This window comes from Phyllostomus hastatus, unplaced genomic scaffold, assembly GCF_019186645.2.
Source record: "Phyllostomus hastatus isolate PE091 unplaced genomic scaffold, TTU_PhHast_1.1 phas_contig_40, whole genome shotgun sequence".
NCBI classification, from domain to species: Eukaryota; Metazoa; Chordata; class Mammalia; order Chiroptera; family Phyllostomidae; genus Phyllostomus; species Phyllostomus hastatus.
The window spans coordinates 95,646,699-95,671,691 of record NW_025333872.1 but is presented as its reverse complement, the minus strand read 5'-3'; the positions used below and the strand labels follow the sequence as shown (position 1 = coordinate 95,671,691).

Sequence of the window (24,993 nt, the reverse complement as noted above, 5' to 3'; positions counted from 1 at the left end):
TCCAGGAACTAGAGGGTCGCTTAAGCCGCTGCCGTTTGCTTAGCTCATCTTGTCTGAGCTTGTACAGCCTCAGAGAGGGGCCTGGAATCAACCCAGAGGGCAAGTGACGTGGCCTGCAACGCCCCATCTTGGCCCTGCGTCCCCACTGGGGGGCGCTCACCCGCCCGCACCCTTGGGCTAGGTGCTCACAGGGACCTGTCAGTGTCCGTAAGCTCAACTAGCAGGACCAGGACCTGGCCGACCGGAAGGATCGTTTCTTTAAGCTCCAAAGATGGCAATGAGCAAGCCCCTTGTGTTTTAAAAACTGCAAGTATTTGCAGTTGAATAACGGGAGTTTGCATCCATCAGCTTTCCACACGGCCTAAACGATCAGGTGACTGATCCCACGCTGTGATATTTTACGGAGACCGCCAGGAAAGCTCTCCTTAGACTCCTGAGCTGATCTTCCTTATGAGATGGGCATCCCTTTGAGCACAGCCTTCAGGCAGTCAGCTCCGTGGGTGCCAGACAGGGCCTAGCACCCAGTGGGTGCTCCCTATTTGCTCATTTAAAAGGATTCGTGTCTGTCCGCACTCGGTGCTATTAACATCCCTCTTGCCCATTCAGATTCCCAAACAAGAACTTGGAGATGAACTACTGCCGGAACCCGGATGCGGAGCCCCGGCCCTGGTGCTTCACCACGGACCCCAACAAGCGCTGGGAGTTCTGTGACATCCCACGCTGCAGTGAGTACGGCCCAGCCCCGCCCTTGGGGACCATGGGCTTCCGGAGAAACGTACCGGTGCCTGCGAGCCATGCCTGAAAGTGCCCTGCGTGTGCGGTGGGACACGGTTGCTCATTTCCAACAATCTGCTGGTTGCTCCAGGTCCTTGTCAGAGCACCCATTGGCCGTGGTTTGGTTTGGTTTGGTTTCCTTGGCAAAGACAGCTGGATGTGGGCTCTTGAAGGGCAGTGGTGACATTTTTGAAAAGGAAAGCGACTCTTGCCTTCCGCACACGGGTGTCGTCGCCCACCCGGGTTCTCTCCCAGTGCTGCTGTGCGAGCAGGAGTGTCCGGTTTTCGGAGGGCCCACCTGGGAGCGGGCAGCGGGGGGGAGGGAGTTCAGGGTGAGAAGGCGTGTGGCTGACCTGGCAGGGAAGGCCCAAGAGAAACCTTTTTATAATATTGTCCTTCTGAGAGTTCCGTCCCAAGAATCTGAAGCCGGGGGCGGGGTGGGGGGAGAGTTTAGATGAGGACAGCCACCAAAAGTCAGAGACAACCCAGCAGGCCCTGAGGGCTGCGCTCCGTCCTTGGGTCTTGACCGTCTTCCTCGGGGCTGGAGCGCCTCAGCTACTCTCCTTCTTTCTGAACACCCGTTCCTTTTGTTGTCCTCTGTCCTTTTTATCTCAAGAACCTTGTGATTTCTGTGCCCTTCCTTGGAGACCGTTTTTGGCTTTCTCTTTTTTTCTTTTTCTCTTTTGTGCCTTCTTTCTCACAGACTCTCTGCTGGCTTTGCGGAACACCGGGTGTCACTGAGTTCTGTTTCCTTGGTGAATCGTGTGCCGCTCACAGGGGAGGTCGGGTCACCGGCACAGGCGAGGTTCAGGGCTGAGGGTGCCATGGCGGTCCTCACCACGTGCGGCCGACTGGCTGGGGGAGACAAGATGGGATTGGGTACTCGGAGGCCTGGCTCCCGGAAGGGTCCCTCCTGAGTTGACCTCGTAGACACAGATTCTACCAAGAAGCCGGGCTGATGCTCTCCGCATCCGCCCCGCGTCCCATCCGCCTGCCCCTTCTTCGTTTCAAACACATTCACTGCAATTTCTCACCCCTGTTCAAGCGACACCCCCACCGTCTTCGGGCCCCACACGTCAGTGTCTGGAGGGAAAAGGCGAAAACTATCGAGGGACCGTGGCTGTCACCAAGTCCGGGCACACTTGTCAGCGCTGGAGCCAGCAGACCCCGCACAAGCACAACAGGACCCCGGAAAACTTCCCCTGCAAGTAAGTCCCCCTCTGGGCTCATCCCCTCGTGGCCGAGCGAAGTGTGAAATCCCACGGACTTTGCCTTCGCTTGAGTGACTACGGGTAGAGTATTCTGGAATGAACACTGGCCAAGTCCTACGCCAGGGAAGAGACCTTCAGCCCGCATTTCCCTGTAACACCGGCTCTCCAAGTCCGGTTCTCCTGGCCAGCAGCACGGACAGCCTCAGGAAGTTGTCAGAAATGCGAGTTCTCGGGGCGTCCTCCACACCCGCGCAGTCCACGCTGCAAAGGAGTGGGCCCCCTGGCTGTGCTGGCTGAACGCTCACCTAAACTCACAGTGGGGTTCGAGGACACTGGAATTCCAGGGCCATGCGGCACGCTCTTCTGAGGCGGGAACATCGTGGAAAGTCCACGTTGCATTCCGGCACGGAGCTCCAGGCCCAACACGGAGCAGAGCTGTTTTGCTTGACCGGGCGCAGTCCGGGAATATGTTTTTATCCTTTACCACAGAGAAGCTGCTGTCCCCAAATTCTGCAGAATCCTAGAGGATCCTGCTCTGCTCACGTGCCCACCTGTTGTTCAGTTTCTGTCACTCTGGAGAGTTAGCTGGCCACGTGTCCAATGTCCCTAAGGGCCAGTGCGTGTGCACCTCGCTATTTATTGACCCTGTTTTTTTTGGAAAGTCGGACTCACAGCCGCTTCCTCTTCAGGAACCTGGAGGAGAACTACTGCCGGAACCCCGACAAAGAGTCGGCCCCGTGGTGCTACACGACCAACAGCGAGGTGCGCTGGGAACACTGCAGCATCCCGTCCTGCAGCTCCTCGCCGGAGTCCGAGGACCAGCTGGACAGCCCAGGTAGGAAAGGGGCTGGGGGCCCCGAGAACCCCGGGGCCCTAGTGCGATGAGACACACAAGCTTCGTTTATGGGTCACTTCTCTTCCGGTCAGAGAACGCGCTCCGTGGTTCCAATTATTTTAAATGTGTGGAGGCCTGTTTCACGGTTCAGGATATGGTCATCTCGGTCAGTGTTTCCTGTGCTCTTGAAAAGAATGTGGCTTCTGCTGTGGTCAGGGAGAGGGCTCTGGAAAGGCCAAAGGTCAAGTTGGTCGGTGTTGTCGTTTGGTGGTGGTTGGCTTTTCCGAATCCTCACGAATTTTCCGTCTCCTGTTAAGTATCGAGAGAGGAATGGCGAGATCTTCGACTTCGGCTGGGCTTTCACTGGTTTCTTCTTGGTTTTCTGTTTGCTTTACGTATTCTGCAGCGCTCTCTGAGACAGACACACTTACTTAGGACTTTGTGTTTTCTTCAAGAAACGGCCCCTGTGGCCGTGTGTCTCTCCCGATCTCTGGAACCGTTCCTCGTTTTGAACTCTGCCCACGCTGCTGTGAACACAGCCGCTGCAACTCCACTCTCACCAGCGTCTCTCAGCCCTTTAGTCGAGGTGTTTAGGCCATTTAATGTAATTGTTAATGTGGCTGGATTTAAACCCACCATCAAGTTAGCTGTTTCTCCTTGTCCCCTTTGAATTTTGGTCTCTTTGTCATCTTTTCTGTCTTTGCCTTAAGTAAGTATTCTTTGTCTTTTATCGATCGCCACTCTTAGTTGAACGAGTTTTTAATGTTCTTAGTGCTTTTTCTAATGTTGACAGTGTACATGCTTAACTGATCACACCCCATCTCCAAATAATATTATTTTACTAGATGTTTAATGTGAGAACCTTTTAGCATTATACTTTTATTTCCCTCCTCCCCAAATATTGCATTTTTGTTCTCAAAGAGCTTATGTTATAAGCTCCTCATGTTCCGTTATGTTATAAATTTCACAATAAGTTGATGATAGCTTTGCCTGAAACAGTCAGGGATGTTTTAAAGTGATTATAAATAGAACATAACTTTTGTGTTTAGTTTCAGTTATTTACTTTTACCATTTCCGGTGCTCTTCATTTCTTTTGGTAGGTTCCAGTTGCCACCTGACGTCACGTTCCTTCTGGAAAACATTTAACCTTGAACATGTCTTGTAATTCAGGTCTGCTGCTGCTGAAGTCTTTCAGCTCTTACAGGTCTGAAAATGTTGTTTTATTGTCTTTAGCTTTACAAATAATTTTTGTTGGGGATAGAACTCCCGGTGGCCAGTTTTTCCCCCTTTCACCACTTCAAAGACGTTACTCCATTGTCTTCTGTTTTGAGCAGTTTCTGACTGGAAATGGAATCTTTGTTCGCCTATATTTAATATTTCTTTTTTTCCCTGGCTGCCTTGAAGACTTCCTCTCACCGCTGGTTTTCAGCAGTTCGACTGTGGTATGTCTAGGTGCGTCTGTCTATTTTTGGTATTTATGTTGCTTGAAGTGCTCTGAGCTTCTTGATGTGCGTGTTGTTGGTTTTCATTACTTTTATAAAGTCCTCAGCGATGACTGTTCAGATAGTTCTTCTTCCCTTCTTTCTCTCTCTCCACTGCCCCACATGCTAGGCCACCTCCTCTTGTCTCGCACTTCTTACATCTTGCTCTGCTCCCCACCCCCCACCCCTGCGCTTCCCCTTGGGGGGTCAGTTTGGATAATGTCTGTGAACCTTGTTTCAAGTTCCCCGCTTCCTTCCCCCGTCGTGTCTGCTCTGCAGAGGAGCCCAGTGAAGAAATACCTGATACCATCTCTGATACAAAGTTTTTATGCCTAGCATTGCCTTTTATTTATTTTTTTAATTTTCATTTCTGCTGAAACTCTTCATTGGTCCGTGCATATTGCTCACCTTCACGACAAGATCCTTTAACGTGTTAGTCGCAGTGACTGTACAGTCTGCACCCGATGGCTCCGCCTCTCCGTCCGAGCAGCTGCGATCCCCCTCTGCGTCTGGCCCTGCTGGCTGCCGCATCTCTCAGCAGCGGCGCTTCTTCCCCTGGCTCTCTGGGTGTGTCTTAGAAATTTTTTAATCAAATGCTAAACATTGTACGTAGAAGACCAGTAGAGATGAAAATAAGTATTAGCTTATTAGCTGCACTTTGACACGAGGACCTTTTTCAAGTTGTCTCTGTCTGTCGTTACGCGTCACTGAACTGGTAGAGGCAAGGCTGTGGCTGCTTTTCCCTTCAGTGAACCACAGGCCTCGAGTTCCTCTGGGGATGGGCTGTTGTTGCCTTGTTCTTGAGTCTGAGGGTCCTTCTCTGTACTCCTCAGCTTCCAGCAGTACCTGCACCACACGGGGCGGTGGTCACTCCATGCTGTTGATCCAACCCCAGTCATAGACGCTTGTGTCTTCTTACCGGTCGCTAAGCCTTTGGTGGAGTTAGACATTCTCTGTCTTCCTCGCCTACCCTCAACCTTACACAGACCATGGACCTTGGCTTTGAGGGTGGTGTTGCTCAGGGTTCTGGCCCCTACTGCCCATGGAGCCAAACTCTGCCTCGTATCTGCGGTGTGTCTGCAGTGGGAGAGCAGCAGACTTCTGCTTTGGTTGGCGAGGGAACCTGGGTGCAAGAGGATTTCCCGTCGCTCCTCCAGGAGAATGAGGGTCTTGCCTCCACCTCCCCCTGAGACGCCATGGGCATGTCCTGCCCCGTCCCTCGGCAGCTCAAGGCTTAGGCTTTGTAGAAGCAGAGAGTCTGGGACAGGATGCCCACCTGCCCACCGGCAGCCCGTCGCCGCCTGAGGCCTGCACCACAGGCAGCGTCTCCGGGTCTCCCTGTTAACTGTGTGGACACCCAGTGGAGATTCATAAAGAGAAAAAGCTTGCATATGGGTGCAACTTCCAACGATAAGCCCTCTGACCTGCTTATTTCCCCGCCCTGAGTTTTAAATGGACCATTTACCAAAAATGTTAGGTCATGAAAGTTCTAGACTGTTATGGTCCATCGTCTTTGCGTGCCTGTCCTGCCGTCGGGGCGGAAGAGTGTTCCTCCCCCAACGGAGACCCCGTGTGCTGAGTCCCGCACCGCTTCTCGTGTCTCTCTGCTCTGAGTGTCAGTCACGGATTTCTTCTGCCCTGATTTCAGTGCCACCGGAACAGACCCCCGTCGTCCAGGAGTGCTACCATGGCAACGGGGAGAGTTATCGAGGCACGTCATCCACCACCGTCACGGGAAAGAAATGTCAGTCTTGGTCGTCCATGACACCACACCAGCATGGGAAAACCCCAGAAATATACCCGGATGCGTAAGTCTCTGATCTTTACCCAGAGGAGGAGCCCCGGCCCGCCTCAGTCTGTCGGAAGGGCCCATGCTTAAGCTAGCTCCTTAGAACCGAGCTGCGCTTGGCTCCAGAATGTGAGGTGAAGTGTCTCAGGAGCCTCGATTTTAGCAAAACTCTGACAGAAGAGAAGTTGGAGGCCGGCTGTCTTTCCTGAGTAGTTCTGGGGAAGCCAAAGGGTTGGGGTCAATGAGGGGTCAAGGTCACATGAGCAGAAAGCTCAGGAAGGCAAATGACCCAAAGATTAGCAACAGTACCATTTCGCAACACCTGGTGAAGATCAAGGCCGTCTTGCAACTGTGGAAGTTTATCGTTCCAACCTCCCATCCCTGCAGGGAAGTTGTGCTTGTCCCTGAGTCTCGGTACCTATAACCGGCCCTGCCCGGACACATCCCAGCCTGAGCACTAGGGTCCGGAGGGATGGGAGTTGCCGGGACACGACAAGGAAAAGCAGGAAGGCAGACAAGAGTCAGGAAGCAGAGACACGCTGATAGGAAACGGGCAGGTGGGTGGACGGAAGACCAGCTCTGACCAGACCAGCCTTTTTGCAGTAAACGGATCAGCCTTTTAACACATCCAGTGCTCAGACACCCTCTAACTGGCTTCCTCACATTGTGGGTCCAAGCCCAAGACTGCCACTTGCCTGTAGCGCCTGTAGGCATGGTGTCAGACGCCCATACACCTGACACGCTTCAGATGTTCCCAGTCGGCCCCAGGCCGCGGGTCTGAATTGGAAGGGGACTCCAAGGCTGAGGCTTCTGCACGGCTAGGGCAGGGTTCCGGGGAGGCCCTGGTAGACCGAGTAGCCCAGCGTCCCAGGTTCCTTACCCAAATCTTTCCGACTGTTCCATGAGCCCCCAGCTCCCTCAGACCTCTTAGTCTACCCAGAGGTCTCTCTCCATCCCTCCATCCCCCTGTTCTCCAGTGTCACTCCTGCTCCCAGTCCCTGAGTGGCTGCAGCGAGGGAGGTGAGACAGGCAGGAGTGAGAACAATGCGGGGTTCCTCCCTGCTCCCCCAGAATGCATCCTACGGAGAGGACATGTGACCTGGGGGCTGGCTTCCCAGGCAGGCTTTCCAGAAGCCCCTCACACCCTGAACCCGCGTGATCTGCCAGCTATGACAGTTTCAGTTATATTACATCCATGGTTGTTTTTTTTTTTTCTCATTACAAATGCACCCCACTTGAACTACATTACGAGTCGACAGACTAGGAAGGCCGACCTGAACGTGCCCTCATCTTGGCTGTCATTTTTTCCCTTGGGGAAGGGCATTTTCGTCCCAGCTTCACAGCCCTGTGTCATCTTACACAGAAACGTGGACGGGGATGTGGAGATATTTGGATATCCACAGAGAAAAATCTAAAATATACATTTCTAGATCCATGTTGGATCTTGATATTGGAATTAGCCATTCTGCTACTTTCTTTACACGTTTATACATCATTTCATTGTTCACACGAAGGATATATTAACTTTTGAGTTTTTAAAATTGTTCAGACGTTGAGGACCTGGGCTTGGGGCATTATAATACTAATTAGCACCTTTGGTATCTTTAATGGAAATATTTCATATCACTTGCTAAGGCTTGGTCAGAACTACATTCAGAGGGTGTGTGTGGGGGGGTCCTCTGAGGGCCCCCTCCCCCAGCCACTCAGGCCATCTCCCGTCGAATTCACAGCGGCCTGACAATGAACTACTGCCGAAACCCAGACCGCGATGACAAAGGCCCCTGGTGTTTCACCACCGACCCACGGGTCCGGTGGGAGTACTGCAACCTGAAAAAGTGCTCGGGAACACAGGAGAGTACCCCAAACACTCAGCCCCAAGCCCAGGTTCCGAGCACCGCGAATCCTGAAGAACCAGGTACGATGCCGGTGGCCAGAAACCAGCATGCTTAGTGGATGGGAGACCTGGAGGTTGACTGACGGGTGCAGAGGCTTTGTGGCCACGGGACCTTGAGCAGCTGTGGGAGGAGCCTCGGCATGCCACCCTCGGGGTGGGGGACAGAGCTGCTGGTGCTGGGGTAATGTGGGTGGGCGGTTCCTTTAGGACCTGAAAACTGATTGGTTGTGACGCATGGATAAAATGGTAAGCCCAGGTGGGCGGAGAGGTTGGTAATGGTGGCGCTCACTGAAATAGGACATTGCAGAACAGCCAGTCCCTGGCTCCTCCACGGAGGGTTAGGAAGGGTTAACGTGGCTGTGACTATCCTGAATTCGGGGTGCTTGGTAAGGCAGTCAGGGGACGACTGTCCCACAGTCACTTGGAACCGTGATACGAGGCTGTCAGGGCTGTTGGGCCAGAACATGAGAACGAGGTTGTCATCTCAGGTGGGAGCCTCCTGGGCCCTTGAGCCGCCGTTGCACGTGCCGAGCACCTGCTCCTGTGGTTGCCAGGCAGCAGGCAGGTGCTCTGTCCCTTTGCCGGGGGAGAGAGATCAGAGAGAGGGGCTCACTCTCCCCCTGCCTCCCCGTGAAAACTCAGGGGTCGCATGGTGCATCTGACACTTTCGGATACGTCACGATCCCCCAGACGGTCATGATTCGAAGTCAGAGCCCTCCCCCACCTCCGCAAGGGTGGGGCCCTCACCTGCCCCTGGACCGGGCTGAGGCTGCCTCCCCTCCCTCTGTGCCCGACCTGGGCGTCCCTCCTGGATAAGACTCGAGGGGCCTCCTGTGGTTCTCACGTGTGTTTGCCCCGCATTTAGTGCACGGGGACGCACACACCCCGGTCCGGCCAATGTCGGGGTGCGGGCTGCCCAGCACAGTCCCCAGCTCGGCCGAGAAGCCACCCGGCCCAGCTTCTGCCTTCCAGGTGTTCCAAGTGGCCCTCGAAACACTGTGCCCCTGCCCCCATACATGCCGTGGCACCCATCCAGTTCTCTGAGGGTCCTGTGGTTTGTGGTGAGGGACAAGCTTGGGGAAGGTGTCCCAAGTCATCTTGGGAGACTTTTAACCCCAGAGGGTGGGGCCTCCAAGCACAACTCCAGCCAAAGAAGTTTCTAGAAACCCTTGCCATGTGCACTCCTCATGCACACCATTGGGGAGAAGGAGGTACTTGAGAGCCACCTACGCATTCCCAGCAGCCTCTGCTTCCCACAACCCCCTGGGGCACGCTGTGTCAGCACCCAGCTCCCGCGCTCATGCCGGCAGATGGTCTCGGCGGGTGGCCTGGCCACCGTCCCCAGTCCCACTCCCTGCACAGCCGGGGTTATTTCCAAGCCACTGTGCGTTCTGGGCACCTGGTCACCCAGGCAGTGTTCGCAGCCGTCATCGGCATGCTGGGCCTCCGCACAGCGCGGCCGTGGATCCCGCCGTCGTTGGGGAAACCTGAGGCAGCTGCCCTTGTTCCCAGTCCCAGGCGTCAGCGCAGGAGCAGGTGACCGGCCCTCTTCTCTCCCCCGCAGATTGCATGGTGGGGACCGGCAAAGGGTATCGGGGCAAGAAGGCGACCACGGTTACAGGCACCCCGTGCCAGGCCTGGGACGCGCAGACGCCCCACGTACACAACATTTTCACCCCGAAGAGCAACCCGCGGGCGGGCCTGGAGAAAAACGTGAGCCGCCCTGATGTGCACTGCGTTTCGCCTTTTGCTGACCAGCTTCTGCCAACAGAACGGGTTCTGTGCTGCAGCCCGTCAGCCTGGGCTGATCTTTGGTGTGGGGGGGAGGGGGGAAACAGGAGAGGTTTCGGGGGGGCCAGGCCTACGGGACAGCAGGCAGCAGGCGCTTGCCACCAGCAGGCCGACGGGAGTGCTTCTCCGCATGGCCCGCGCGCCTCTCCTTCCCGTGGGTGCTGCTTTTTAGGTGCTGCTTCCAGTGTCCAGTTTCTAGGGTTTGTCCTCTGTCCTCTCGAGTCTGGCGATCCGTGGTGATGTGTGATGTTTCAGTCGGATTTTCTAGAAAACAATTTGGGCCGTTAGGATCCCACACAGTGGGATTTCCCCTAGTGTCTCACACGTTTTGGGTGACTTTGGGGGCATGTGGAAGAGGTCAAAGAAGACAGCTCTTCATGGTTTGGCCCGTGGAAGGAACCCTGTCCCCAGGGATAAGCGTTTCTGGGCCACCAGCAAACAGCTCCATCGGGCGGAGGGCTGCTGGAACGAGCCAGGCACACAGCGTGCCGGTTCTGTCCCATGGTCCTCCACTGCTGGGCGTCTGAGGTCTCCTCTGACCCGAGTCCCCCATGTGGAGTCTCTACATTAAGGCCCCTCGTGGCTGGAGCTCCCTTTGAACCAGGAGACGTGGCCAGGGGCATGGGATGAGACAGGAGCACCCTGAAGTTTACCCCTCCTCCTCCCCCAGAGGGAGCACTTCCCCGCCACCCCCTGAGGACGGCCGTGACGTGCCCGAGCCTAGGGACCTTCCTCTTCCACCCGCTGTACCCTGTCCCGTAAACACCTGCCCCCTTTTCAGTACTGCCGCAACCCTGACGGCGACGTCAGTGGCCCCTGGTGCTACACGATGAACCCGCGGAAGCTCTTCGACTACTGTGACATTCCTCACTGCGGTATGTTGTCTTCCTCTTTGGAAGGAACCAGCTTCTCGCGTAAACGCAGCCCCACCTCCTGAACGCGGATCTCCGGGAGAAAGGCTTTCGAGCCAGCCTCAGCCGGGCTGCCCCCCCCACCCCGCCCTGCCCCACCCCGCCCCTGGCCCTCCTTCTTCATCACGGGCCCCTGGAGTGTGTCCCGCGAGGCCCACCTGTCAGGGAGCCACCCACGCCTTCGATAAGCTAGATGCAGAGTTCTCCCGAAGCACAAGCTGAGAGGCCATCTGCGCGGCCTGGCAGGGGTCCGCTCGGTCCCCGGTGGCGGTGGCGTGGTGAGGGTGCGGGCACCTCCATCGTCTTGAAGGGGGGAGGCTCTGTGCTGTCTGCTACCACTTTTGAAACTTGTAGAAGACACTCCAGAACAGGCTTGTATTCTTTATTTTTGGCTTTTGAGGTTGTTGAAGAGTTTACTTTTCTCTCTCCTTTCTCTTTTTAATTGAATTTATTGGGGCGACACTGATTCGCACAAGCATGCAGACTTCGGGGGCAGAGCTCCGTAGAACATTGTGGGTACACGGCACCGTCGCCCCAAGCGAAGTCTCTTTCCGCCCCCGTTTCCCCCTCCCCGCACCCCCTTCTCCTTCTGGCTGTCCCCATGCTGTTGTCCGTGTCTGTGGGAGATCCATGTACGTGTTCGGCCGATCCCTTCCCCTTCTTCCACCCGGTGCCCCCGCCCCGCCCCTCCAACAGCTGTCAGCCTGCGTCACGCACCCCCGCCTCTGTCCCCAACCACGCCGGCGTTCTCACTATCAGCCAGGGCTCTGGCCGCGAGCCATTCATTTATGTCGAGGTGACGATGGAAGGGCTGCCTTCCACCACTTCCCATGTGACTCGTGTTCCTCTGCCGCAGAGTCCGTTGCGTTTGACTGCGGGAAGCCCAAGGTGGAGCCGAAGAAATGCTCCGGCAGGATCGTGGGTGGCTGCGTGTCCACCCGGCACTCCTGGCCCTGGCAAGTCAGTCTCAGGACAAGGTAACCCCGCGCCTGGACACAACCTGTCTCCTCCTCCTGCGTGCGCCCTGCGGGACCTTGCCTCGAACCCGCCTCTGCCTCCTCCTTGGGAGGGAGGAAAACTAGAAAAATGAAAAGTTTAATTTTTCGAGGTTCTCTACTTTGAGAATCGCAGGGGAGGCTTTTTTTCTTGATCTGGGCAGCCGCCACCAAGACGTGTAGGTGCCACGCCCCGTGAGTCCCAGCGCTGCTGGAGAAGGGGTGCGGGTGCGGGAGGGGTTACGGGGCGTCCGCTGCCTCCTGGTAAAGGGAAGGGCGCGCGGTCGGACACGGGACACCCGGCGGGGAACACAGACCTAATCGCCTGCGGCCTATCCCAGACACAGGTCCGACCGACTACAGGTCGGGGTGCTCGCACGGTCTCGAACCCCTGTCCCTTCGGGTAGGGCGGTTCATGGTCGCCGCACGTTGGCAGCGATCAGTTCTGACCCTACCGAACCCTGGGCGGTTCGGGCTGTCATCTCAGTGGCATCCGCCTTCAGCAGCTCCGGTCTCCTGGTGTCACGCAGAAAGCAGGCAGGGGACACAGGGAGCTGCCGGCGGCGTGCACCGCTTCCTCGGCGCCCTTCTGCGCCAGCTGCCCGCGCTCGGTTGCCGGTCCCCCCCCCCCCCACCGTGAGCCCTCCAGCCCCACGCCTGCGAGACGCCCCTGAAAAACCCGAGTCCAGTCTGTCCAGTCCTGTTGTTGACCTGGCTTTTCTTTTCTTTGCCTTATCGCTGAGCAACTCCTTTCTGTGCGGTCTTCCCCCTTCCGCCCGCCTCAGATCCCTCCTTTCCCAAACTGCACCGGGGCCTGCCCCTGACCGACGAGATCGACTTGCCCGCTGGTCACTATGGCCTGGTCCGGAGCGGCTCACGCTGTTTCCATGAGCTGCCACGGGCCTAAACAGTCCTACAGAGTAAATGACTTAGGAGCCCCCTCCTCCAAAAGGGCATTTTCTCGGGTAAACCCCGCAGACCCCTGTGACCCACCGCTATCCTGCATCGCGTCGGGATACCTGAAGGAGGACTCGCCAGGTGGTGCACAGGTCTCGTCAAAAGAGAAATGAGAGAGACCTCAGCTGGGCGGACGGTTTCTCCCTGGTCCCTTCTGTTCAAGTCCAGGGCTAACCAGTCAAAACCGTGGGTGCAGGCCTCATGCTGGAGCCACGTGGGCTCGCTGTCCCGGATGGGCTGTCCCTGAGCCTCCCCCAGCCACCTCCCTTCGAGAGTGCTGTGGACGGGACCTTCTGGGACACCCCGAACTGAAGCCCACCTCCCAGCTGCCGCCGTCCTGGGCACGGGCTGCAGCCTTCCCTCCGGCAGCGCCAGCATGGCCCGAATGGAGTGGGCGCGCCCCGGGCTCCCCGGGCACCGCACCCGCAGACCAGCGCTGACGCCGGGCCTGTCTCCCTCCTAGGTTCAGACAGCACTTCTGCGGAGGCACCTTGATCGCCCCCCAGTGGGTGGTCACCGCCGCCCACTGCCTGGAGAGGTACGTCCAGGCACAGCCGACGTGAGCACTTGTCTCGTGGACTCCCCACCTCTGTCCTTCCCTGTCCCCTCCTTCCCGTCCTTCTGTGGCAGTGCCGCTGGGACCTGGGAGTGGGTGGGAGAAGCCTGAGACCAGGGCCACTGAGTGGGAGAGGCCGGGGGCGCTGCTGCAGAGAAACCAAGAGGAGAGAGCCAGCTCCGGGGGGTTGGAGGCAGCAGAGAGTGGCAGGTGGCCGCAGGCACGGGACCCCCAAGTCTCCCCTGACTGGGGGGGGGTCAGACCTTGTGCCGACTTCAGTGTTGGTTTTGTGGCCCAAAGGCACCCTGGGAACGTTCCTTAGGCTCAGGCAGAGGGTGGCCGGTCCTCTCGCCGCTAGAGGAGACCGACCGTCTGGGGAGGGCCGAACCCGAGGAAGGGGCCGGCCCCTGACCTGCTGCTGACGTCCCTGCCTTTCCCAGGTCGCCACGGGCTTCGTCGTACAGAGTCATCCTGGGCGCACATGAAGAGAGGATTCTCGGAGAAGACGTGCAGGAGATAGAGGTGGCGAGGCTGTTCCCGGAGCCCAGCCGGGGCGACATCGCCTTGCTGAAGCTCAGCAGGTGCCTGGCCCCGCAGCCGGGGCCCCAGGGCGGGACTGAGGTCCCTCGGCCCCGTCTGGGCGTCGTGGGCCGTGACAGAGGTGCAGGGGGGCCACTGCCTGGGACGGGAGACGCCCAAGGCCTTTGGGGAAGAACACTGAGCGTCAAGCGAGAGGAGCCAGCCCGGCTCTTCCGCCGCACCCTCGCCGTGGTCTTGACGCGGAGGCCTCGGGGCTTGGCCTCCTCGTGCGGACACGGCGTGGGCTGAAACATGAGGGGCGCGGCTACCCTTGACGCGCTGTCACTCGGGGTGCACGGTCAGCTCGTGCACATCCGCGGCCGGAGGACTGTCCTGTCCGGTGACTCCGGGGGGACCCTTCTTCTCCCTGCCCCGACCAGTGGCACGTGTGGGGAACCCCAAGGGGACTGTGGATTTCAAAGCACTCAAAGAAACCAGCACGTCGCCTCACACACACAGTCCGCAAATGCAAACACGTCTTCTCCCTGGTTTCAGTTTTCCCCTTGAAACGGGGCTTTCCTGCTAAGCCTGACAAAGTGATACGTCCGTGGAGGCCGCTTCACGGTGGCAGCGTTGGCAGACGGGTCCCGGTGGAGGCAGGGAAGGAGACAGACAGCTCTTTTGAGAACAGACGTGTTTGGGAGGGTCATCAAGGCACTCTGAGCATGGGGGCCGAGTCTGGCGGTCCCCGGTGACCGTGGGACCACGCGGGCAGTGTTGGCGAGGGGCCAGGCCCGCACGAGGCCGGCGGGCAGGCGTCCGAACGCCCCACCGCTGGGGCTGGTCGAACACTCTTCCCGGGTTCTCCGGGCCGGTTAGGCGAGGACGGACTTCCTGGGGTGCGTGGACGGTCCAGGAAGGACAGAGAGGAGGACGGACTTCCTGGGGTGCCTGGACACTCCAGGAAGCAAGGAAAGGGCCTTCCTGCTGGCTTAGCCTAAGAGAGTAGCCGACTCCCCGCTTTCACACGGTCCTTCCAGGGCCCTCGGGGGGCCTGACCGCCTGAACGAGGGGTTTAGTGACTTTGGGGTTCGGGAAGTGTCTCTGCTGGACTGATTCATTTGAGCTTCACGGTAGCCACCCCGTGCCCCCGACTCCCCCTGGGGGTCGGAGGCACAGGCGTTCTGTCAGGGGCACCTGCAGAGTGCCGTGCGGGTCACCCCGAGGGAGAGGCGGGGTCTATTCTGGAGACCCCGAGAGGACGCGGCAGCGTTGGCGGCCGTGGTGCGCTGCTTGGCCAGAGCAGGGCGTCTCTCGTCTCCCACCTGCTTTCCCCTCGGACTTGCTGACGTAGAGCCAAGTCTGAAGGTGCGAGTTCTGGTGTTTAGGAAGCCCTGGAACGCTACGACAGGGGGAGGAGGCCCTTTGAACACGATGCCACTGTGTTGATGCAAACGTCTCCAGCCCTCTTTCATGGGGTACCTATTGGGTTCTCACCACCACATTCACGGGGAGGGAACCGAGCACCCCCAGGACGGGAGACCTGCCCGTGGTCCCATGATAAAGTGTTTACTGCGATTAACGCTCGGTGACAGCGCTTCAGCTGGACGGTCCCCTGCGGACCGAGGCCCCCCGGGCTGATACAAAGCCCTGCACTTGGTGCAGCATGGGGACCGTGCGCAGCACAGACACGGACGTGAGTCTTCGCCGCCCCTCCTCCCGCCGCGGGTTTCTCGTCCACACAGGCGCCTTTCCGACACACCGTTCGGTCGTTTATACGGGCACCTGTGAGGGTGAACAGTTCGCCCTGGGGCACGGGGCCGGTGCCTCAAGGAGGTGCCCCCTCGGAGGACTCCGGGGCTTCAGGGCCGGTGGCATCTTGCCGGAGACCCACGGGCGCCTGGCAGGAGTCCCCCAGCAGAGCAGTCACGTGTCACGTTTGCCGTTTTCCTTTCAGCCCTGCCATCATCACCAATAAGGTGATCCCAGCTTGTCTGCCGCCCCCAAACTACGTGGTCGCCGCCCGGACGTCGTGCTACATCACCGGCTGGGGAGATACCCGTGGTGAGCTGAACCCCCCTCGCCCGCACGAGAAAGTGGGTGTCTGAACCGCCTCCGATCAGTGAGCGAGGTCTGCCCTCTGGGCTTTGTCTGGGTACCTGCCTGGGTCTCCACCGTCGGTCATCCCGGACACGGGCCAGGGGAGGGTGGGTGGTCCTTCGAGTCTCCTTCTGGGCCCATCAGTCCAGCATGGATGCTGCGCTCCCAGGAGAGCAGGGCTTTGACACCAGCGTATAAACGAGGGCTGTTCAGGTATTTCTCCTGCGCCATCAGCCATCCTGAGTTCCCTCGCAGCGTGGGAAACAGCAACTGAAACCAGAGTTAGCCCCGGATCCCCCAGCGCCCCACAGGTCTGATGTGCGTGGGGAGACTGTTGGGGATGGGCGGACTGACAGCTGGGGTGGGGTGGGGTGGGGGTGGGGCGGACTGACAGCCGGGAAAGGAAGGAAGGAGGGAAGGCCCCCAGTTCTCGTGGGTGTTGGGTGGGGTGGGGGTGGGAAAGGACACCTCTGTGCAGGGTCCCGCACCCGTCCCACATCAGCGGGGCCCTGTCTTCTCCCTGCGGCGGGCCCTGGTCCCAACGACATCAGTCAGGCTCGGGGCTGGGACACGGAGGGTGTCTCAGGTCTCTGCCTCACCTTCTCAGGGGTGCTGGGGAGTCCGGAGTCCCGGGGAGCAGCCCGGCTCTGCCGCCAGCTGGGCACCTCGGGCACATCGCCCACCTCTGCTCCACGCGGCATCGAGGCCCCCCGTCTGAAAGATGGGGGCTCCCGGACCGTGTTCCCACATCAGCCTTTCGCATAAGCTCTCCTTCGAAGAAAGGTGGTGTGGCTTTAAAAGAGGTTGAAAACTACTGGTCTAGATCATTTCAAACTTGTCGTCCTCTCTCTGCACTTCCCCTGCTGTCTCAGAAGCCCCACCCCCCAGGGGCCCACGGTCCCCTCTGCCTCTCGGAACCTGGAAACACAGAGGGGGCGGAGCCTGTAAACAGGGGGGCGGAGCCTGTAAACAGAGGGGCGTAAAGGGCGACGTGGCCGATGAGCATCCTTGTGCGTGTGCCACGCTGGCCCGCTCTTTGCGTTTCTAAAAATGTAAATGCCACCAACGCCTGTGAATTCAACGTTGGCTCCCATTTTGCAAATGAAGAGCGGTGCAGGGCGGCTGTGGATGGCCCAGGGGCGGACAGCCCCGAGTCAGGACCCTGGCTCCCACTTGTCGGCTGCTGGTCCCTAGAGAAGTCACAAGCCCCTTCAGTGGACAGTGGGCCGCAGGGGACTGGGGGAACAATGAGACAGTGCGGACGGACAAGGCACGGAGCACAGCCGAGTCCTGTCAGTGACAGGGGTGCCGTGGCTCCCACACGACTCTCTCTTGCAAGCGGCAGAGCACCCAGCGCCGCCGACTGGATTAAGTCCAAAGAGGAACTTCCGAGCCAGCTGCAGAGCCCCCTGGCTGATTAAAGCAGGGGCCTAACACCCTGTGGGTCTGGATGTGAGTTCCGGTTCCACCAGCTTCCACGTGGCAGCAGGAAGTGCTTTCATCTCCCTAAGCCCCGGCTTCCTCACCTGGGCCGCCTTCCGGAGTCGGTGTGAGCATGGAGGCAACTCGTACGAAGTGCTCGGTGCCTGGGAGACGGCGCCTCGGCCGCTGCTGTGCTTACACGACCACCGTCATCACCACCGTCATCGGCACCTCGACCGCCGTCAACGTCAGCATCTCCACCGTCACCGTCACGGTCACCAGTAACCGTCGCACAGCCTGTGTGCAGCTGAGCCCGAGGGAACCCAGGCCGGCCGGCCGGCCTGCCCAGCCCCCCAGCCCACTGGCTGTGTCTCTGTCCCACCCGCCACCCACGCTCTTCTTCTAAGTCCCCCCTTCGCCGGGCTGCCCCGTCTCTCCTGGCCAAGCTCGCACGCCCACTGAGAAAGCTGTCCTTGGCCGAACTCTTGGACCCGGGGGCGTCACAGAGCCTGAGTCGGGGTGTCTAGAAGTTTCCTCCTGGTCAACAATGACCTCGGACCAGCCCTGTTCTCTCCGCCGCTGGTGTGGGGCCAGCCTTCTCCTGCTCTCCCCTCCCATCTGCAGGCTGCCCTGACATCCACAAACCAAAGCAGGGCATGTGGCCCGAGGGGCCCGTTCTGGCAGCACGGAGTCAGCAATCACAGCCGCTTCAGAGGGTCCTGCTCCCCTCCCTGCGCAGGCCCCTCCGGGCTTCTGGTCCCAAAGTCACTTCCGGCCCCCAGGAATGCCATTTCCACTGTGGCCACGGGATGGCAGCACGCCCACACACAGCACATCAGCCTCGGGCACCAGTCCCGGGTCTGTGGTCAGCGTCAGCAGGTCTGTCTGCTCAGAAAGCAGAAGCGGGAGCAGGACACCTGGGGGAACTGATGGCTGAGGAGGCCGCTCCCGCCACACATGTCCTCCATTCAAGGGGTGCACCGCCCAGCGCTTGTGCCGGCCTGGCTGGGACGAGCCCTCCTTCCCCGTGGCAGCCCCGCCCCCAGCTCCTGGCAACCGCAGGCCAGGCTTGCTGATCCAGAGATGGTTGAACCAAGTTATTCGAGGTCTTTGGAGAAGAGGTGGCACCTCATCCCCCGCCGTTCCGTGCTCACAAGCAAAGGTTTTTGCAAACCTCTGGTGAAACTAGGCTTGCAAAGCTGGAGAACTGCGTGACGTATGGGTGCACCTTGGTGTGTCCATTCGGGAAAGCTGCATTTTCTCGGGCAGTTTTGCCAGTGCTCGATCTCCATTTGCCCAAATGAAAAACAAGGCGGTTTTTCACCAAAAAAAGAGATACAATGAATAAAACAAGAAATGTAAGTTCAAAAACGAGTGAGGACAATTTCCACCTATTTATATTAGAAAATAATTTTAAAACATTAAATACCCATTGGGATGTGGTGAGGTGACTTCTTTTCTGGTGACACTTGACACTGCCACGCCCTTTTAGAAAAGAATCTGGCGATCCTTTGGGGGAGCCATAAATATGTCTGTAAGATTTCTGGGAACTTGGACTTAAGAAAGTACTGAGGAACATGAGTAAAGCGCATGAACACACATGGAGAACATTAGAAACAGCTGCAGGAGCCAATGAGCATGGCCGTGGAGGATTCGGGCAATGACGCCACAAAGCCAGCTTCCAAGCCCAGCTTCGCGCCTCTCCGGCCGGAAGACCCGGACAAGCTACGCACTCTCTGAGCCTCAGTTTCCTCAACTGGCAGCAGGGATAACAAACGTGCCAGTTTCCGAAGAGCACGGGGGAGAGATTCCGTCAGCCACAGCTCGTGCCTGAAAAAGTTAGTGCTCAGTAAATGGCAGCTACTCTTTTTGCAGCGTTGTGGTAAAATACATGTGACAAAATTTACCATTTCTGAAGAGCACAGTTCACTGGCATTTAGCACATTCACGTGGTTGTGCAATCGACACCGTAATTTCTGGAAAATGGTCCTCACCCCAAAGGGGAAACTTCATACCCACTAAGCAGTCACTTCCCTCTGAAATAAGAACGATGAAGATTGCAACATTGTAACGAAATCCTTATTATATAATGTTGAGTGGAAAAGTCGGGGTATAAAATTGCCCCATACGGTCAAAGTAGTAGTAGTAGAAGTAGTCAAAGAAGCATATCAGAAGCCTGAAAGAGGACTTCCGGCCACGATGGAGGCACGGGTGGATACACTGTGCTTTCTCGCACAACCAAAAGAAGGACAGCAACAAATTTAAAAACGAAAAAATAACCAGAACTGCCAGGAAATCGAACTGTATAGAAGTCTGACAACCAAGGAGTTAAAGAAGAAATATTCATCCGGACCTGTAGGAGGGGTAGAGACGGGCGGGTGGGCAGGGAGGACGTGTATCCAGGCAACAGCTGGAGGACCGGGGCAGGGGGCCGGTGGACCAGGCAGTCCCACATTTGTGTGCAGATAAACCGGGGGGAACAACTGGGGAGCGAGACACACCACACCACCCAGGGTTTGAGCGCGGGGAAACAAAGCCCCAAACCTCTGAATGTAAAAACTTGTGGGGGTTGCGGCAGCGGGAGAAACTCCCAGCCTCACAGGAGAGTTCATTAGAGAGACCCACAGGTTCCTACAATGTACACAGACCCACCCACCTGGGAATCAGCACCAGAAGGACCCAGTTTGCTTGTCGGTAGCAGGGGAAATGACTGAAAGCTGATGGAGAGCTGAGCAAGAGGCACTGTTCCCTCTCGGACCCCTCCTCACATACAGCATCACAAGGCAGAGACGTGGGTTGCCTTGCCCTGGTGAACACCTAAGGCTCTGCTTCTCACTATATAAAAGACGCATGGAAGGAAAAAAAAAGCCCCAAATGAAAGAACAGATCAAAGCTCCAGAAAAATTACAACTAAATTACAAAGAGATAGTCAACCTATCAGATGCAGACTTCAAAACACTGGTAATCAGGATGCTCACAAAAATGGTTGAGTATGGTTGCAAAACAGAGGAAAAAGCACAGGCCATGAAAACTGAAATAAGGGGAACCAACCAACAGTGAAGGGAAGGAGTCTGGAACTCCAATCCACAGATCGCAGGAAAAAGAAGAAATAAACATCCAACCAGAACAGAATGAAGAAACAAGAATTCAAAAAAATGAGAAGAGGCTTAGGAACCTCTGGAACAACTTTAAACTTGCCAACATCTGAATCATAGGGGTGCCACAAGGGGAAGAGCAAGAGCAAGAAATTCAAAACTTATTTGAAAAAAAAAAATATAGCCCTGGCTGGCATAGCTCAGTGGATTGAGCGCGGGCTGCAAACCAAAGTGTCACAGGTTCAATTCCCAGTCACGGCACATGCCTGGGTTGCAGGCCACGGCCCCCAGCAACTGCACATTGATGTTTCTCTCTCTCTCTTTCTCCCTCCCTTCCCTCTCTAAAAATAAATAAATAAAATCTTTTTTTAAAAAAGGAGAACTTCCCCAATCTGGCAAAGGAAATAGACTTCCAGGAAGTCCAAGAAGCTCAGAGAGTCCCACAGAAGTTGGGCCCAAGGAAGCACACACCAAGGCACATCACAATCACATTATCCAAGATTAAAGATAAGGAGAGAATCTTAAAAGCAGCAAGAGAAAAGGAGACAATTACCCACAACGTGAAAGGCAAGGACCTACATCCAAGATGACTATACCCAGCAAAGCTATCACTTAGAATGGAAGGACAGATAAAGTGCTTCCCAGAAAAGGTCAAGTTAAAGGAGTTCATCATCACTAAGCCCTTATTATATGAAATGTTAAAGGGACTTATCTAAGAAAAAAAAGATAAAAAATGCAAGCAGTAAAATGACAACAAACTCACAACTATCAAAATTGAACCTAAAAAAACAAAACAAAAACAAAATCGAACTAAGCAAACAACTAGAACAGGAAGAGATTCACAGAAATGGAGATCACATGGAGGGTTATCAATGGGGAGGGAAAGGGGGGAGAATAGGGGAAAAGGTACAGGGACTAAGAGGCATAAATGGTAGGTACAAAATAGGGGAAGGTTAAGAATAGTATGGGAATGGAGAAGCCAAAGAACTTATATGTATGACCCATGGACATGAACTAAGGTGGGGAAATGATGGTGAGGGGTGGGTACAGGGTGGAGGGGAATAAAGGGAGAAAAATATGGGACAACTGTAACAGCATAATCAATAAAATGTATTTTTTAAAAAGTCCTGAAAGAGAATATATAAAATAATAGCAGTTGTATTTCTCAATCTCTTTACAAAAAAAAAAAAAAGCTCTTTATAATGAAAAAAAAAGAGAAAAGAAAGAAAAAAATGAAAATGCAAACAAACCCCCAAACCCCACACAGAAGACCTGATTAATAAACCCAGGACCTGAGAACACGAAATCTTACATATTGTTTACACTCTCAAGGGTCAAACAGGAAAAAGGAGTTCGAGTATTATTAGGAACTAACACTTACCCAGTCTCAGAGGCAAACAAGAGATTAGCATCGCTGCTCTGTTGTCCTGGAACTTTCCCTGCACGTTTTGGATCCAGTAACCGTGTCTTCCGTCTCTGTCAACACAGGCACCCCAGGCGCCGGCCTCCTCAAGGAAGCCCAGGTGCCCGTGATCGAGAACAAGGTGTGCAACCGCCAGGAGTACCTGAACGGGAGGGTCAGGCCCACTGAGCTCTGCGCAGGGATCCTGAACAACCCGGACCCCCCCGACAGCTGCCAGGTGAGGGAAGGACGCAGACCGGCCATTCCAGGCTGGCCTGTCCGGGCCCTTACACAATTCAGCCCCAAAGCAGCAGATCCCGGAAGGGTCTGCCAGCCAAAGGCCGCGTTCTGAACGGTGCCCAGCACGGCCCTTCGGGCGTGTCCCCGAACGCTGACCCAGATCCTCGGGGTGGACTGTGTGGGCCTGGAGCTCCAGGCAGGTTGAGAGGGAGCCGTGAGGTCCCGCCTCTGCCTCCGCCCACATGTCTTTCGGGGACTGGGGGCGGCCCACCCAGTAGGAAAGCAGGAGAGGAAGCGGGAGAAGACCAGCGGTTTCCCCTGAGAAGCAGTTCTCGGGGTGCCTCTGCCCGAGGGAATCCCCAAGGCAGGAAGGGAAGAGCTCAGGGTTCACAGGGACTTTTTCCCCAGCAAACAGCAGTTGATGTGGGTATCGTGCATATACTTTGCTTAGCATAGCAGACGTTCGAACAGTAGGTGAATAAATGCCTTTCGGTTGGGAACAGAGTACTCGAATACTCAGAAAACTTCCCCTTGGGAAACGGAAGACCCCAGGGTGAAAGGTGGGCGGGTTAATCCTCACAGCCTTTCCCTCCCTCTTCCAGGGTGACAGCGGAGGGCCTCTGGTCTGCTTCGAGAAGGACAAGTACATTTTACAAGGAGTCACCTCGTGGGGTCTTGGCTGCGCAGGGTTCAATAAGCCTGGGGTCTACGTCCGTGTCTCCAGGTTTGTCAGCTGGATGGAAGAAGTAATGAGGAACAACTAACCGCACGGGAGACCGAGGGAGGCGTCCACGTGTCCGAGGCTGGAACGTGGGCAGGGAATTGAGCATGCTCAGAAAAATGATTGACAGCGATCGAATGGAGACACCACACTTAGCTCCCACCGGCTGCCAGTCCTCACCGCGTGTAGGACTGCAGGCACGCGTGTCCCGTGCACGGGCTGCTGGGCTCTGTGACCGTGAGCTCACGAACACAGAGATGACGCACGTTGGAAATAAACTCTCTGTTTACTTTGATTTTGTGATTTTCACTGTTTTCATGTTCTTGGTTCCTGCGACCCGTGTTAGCTGGTGTAGGACTAACAGACATGGGGTCTTGCTCCTTGTCCTAAGGAACAGCTGCATGTAGGGCGAGAAGCCTGCGAGGCCAGAAAGAAGTCCTTATAGGGACTTCTTTAATAGGGACACCCATGCGTCTACCTCATCGGTGAAAGACAGCGTGACGTGCGTCTTCAAGATCTTTATTTCTGGCACTGAGAAGAAGGTTTTCAAACCTGCAACACACACGGAGAATCACGAGAACAAATTTTCTTGGGAGTGAAACCTGTCACTGATGGTCTGACTTGAGCCCAGCCCCGGGGACCACAGACAGGGAGTTGTGTATCATGAAGCAAGCCAGGCAGTGGAGGGCAAACACAGGACCAGCTGAGGGTCCGAGGGTCACCTGGGTCACGTAGAGTCTAGGAAAGGTGCCGAGGGCCTGCGGAGGGGCGACAGGCATGCATGGGAGGCGGGGCCCCCAATTTCCAACCCTAGCTGGCTGCCCCAGTGTGAGGAGCACACTGTCACGTGGCAATAGTGTTGTACAGTGCCACGTGGTCCAAAGGAAGAGAAGGGGCAAATGCGGATTGTTCTCGACAATTTTAACATTTTTATTGTTCTCAGAACCGAAGTCTCAAACTCAAAATACAGTTGAAAGGGGGCAGCCACCCTGCAGCAAAGAGAAACGCAAAGAAAGCTGACGAGGGGAAGGTGAGGGCCGCGCGCAGCGGACAGCGCGGGGTCCGCTCCGTCGGGGGACGGGGATCTGGGGTCCGCGGTCAGCACACACTTCGACGTCCGCTCTGTCACGCGTTCACAGAGAGATTCCCCCCGTTGGCAAGACTTCCCTTTGGTGCCCAGGGGGCCTGTCTACACAGAAGAAGTCGTTAAAAAAAAAAATCTGCAAAAGGTAGATACGGACTCTGCGAGTATACCAAGCAAGAGGGCAGACGTCCGAGGCGGGACCCCGGAAAAAGACAGCGTGTGTGTATTTCAGCCCCCCGTGTCAAAGTCTCAGTAACGCCAAGAGGAAGCTCCGATCCCTTATTAACACCTACGCAGTCACCCATACAGTCTCTGCTCATTCTTCTCAGCATGGATACACTTGACCTTTCTTTCACATTGAAGTGTAAGCTACTTGCCGAGACAAGTGAAGAGTGTCTGGGTGGAAGGAGAACCGTCCGTGTTTTTCCCTCTTGACCGTGGGCACGGTCCGAGAACCGAACTCGCACATATAAGATAAATACCCCCTTACGGTTAAAGTCCTGCAGCCCATGAAATCATTCACACGCCCTGGGTTTTGTTCAGTAAAGAACAGGTAGGTGTCCCCCCAGGGAGGACCAAAACCACCCCCCCCACCCCGGCATCTTGGGACCCAACCTGGCTTTATAATAATCGATTCCTCCGCCGATGTGTGCTGGTCTGTGGCACGAGGCCTGAAGGCGCCTGCAGCCCCGATGCTGCCGGCGCTCCCGGAGCTCGAGGTGAGAAGGGGGAGCACAGGCTCAGCCCTGCCTGTCCCAGGGTCTCCATCATCCCGGGAGCCTTCCCGACGCTCAGGCCAGGGCCTCGGTTCCTCGGCCGGCTTCGGGGAGTCCGGTTCTGCGCACGTTTCCTCTGTTTCTGACGGAGCTGTTGGAGGGGCTGGACGGGGGCTTCTCTTGTCGTCTCTCTGTAACTGGTGGGTCGGCGGAGGCACTGCCCACGGTCAGAAAAACACCTCTTCTCCCACATCATATGAAAACCACTCTGGATGGTGTGGACGTCTTTGTGGAGTATTAACAACAGCAGGAGCCACGCCGCGCCGCGCGGCTGGAGTCGTGGACACACACGTCTCTGCAAGGCACTCCAGGTCCTGGGGGGTCGCCCGCGGGGGTGGGGGGCGGCTCCTCCCTCTCGTCTTTGGCAGGGGCCTCAAAGGTGAGAGCTGGAAACTGGGGTTTTCTTTTTCCTGCCACACGTATAGGAATACGGGCTAACA

The 24,993-nt window shown here is 56.6% G+C and overlaps 2 protein-coding genes across 3 annotated transcripts in view; one reads left to right on the top strand and one right to left on the bottom strand.

Moving 5' to 3' along the window:
• The window catches only part of PLG (plasminogen), a 36,072-nt gene extending 13,084 nt beyond the window's left edge, over window positions 1-22,988 (top strand). Inside the window, exons 7-19 of the mRNA XM_045843813.1 lie at window positions 607-725; window positions 1,820-1,982; window positions 2,675-2,820; window positions 5,950-6,109; window positions 7,821-8,005; window positions 9,549-9,697; window positions 10,557-10,650; window positions 11,543-11,663; window positions 13,102-13,176; window positions 13,635-13,775; window positions 15,671-15,777; window positions 21,819-21,970; window positions 22,575-22,988. Of these exons, the coding sequence (XP_045699769.1) occupies window positions 607-725; window positions 1,820-1,982; window positions 2,675-2,820; window positions 5,950-6,109; window positions 7,821-8,005; window positions 9,549-9,697; window positions 10,557-10,650; window positions 11,543-11,663; window positions 13,102-13,176; window positions 13,635-13,775; window positions 15,671-15,777; window positions 21,819-21,970; window positions 22,575-22,736 (1,774 nt within the window). The 3' untranslated portion in view covers window positions 22,737-22,988. The remainder of the gene's footprint in view (window positions 1-606; window positions 726-1,819; window positions 1,983-2,674; window positions 2,821-5,949; window positions 6,110-7,820; window positions 8,006-9,548; window positions 9,698-10,556; window positions 10,651-11,542; window positions 11,664-13,101; window positions 13,177-13,634; window positions 13,776-15,670; window positions 15,778-21,818; window positions 21,971-22,574) is intronic.
• Window positions 22,989-23,607: 619 nt separating this feature from the next.
• SLC22A3 (solute carrier family 22 member 3) overlaps window positions 23,608-24,993 on the bottom strand; it is an 88,474-nt gene continuing 87,088 nt past the window's right edge. For both annotated transcript variants that reach the window (XM_045844103.1, XM_045844102.1), the window contains exon 11: window positions 23,608-24,987. In XM_045844103.1, coding sequence (XP_045700059.1) covers window positions 24,927-24,987 — 61 coding nt within the window. In that variant the 3' untranslated portion in view covers window positions 23,608-24,926. The remainder of the gene's footprint in view (window positions 24,988-24,993) is intronic.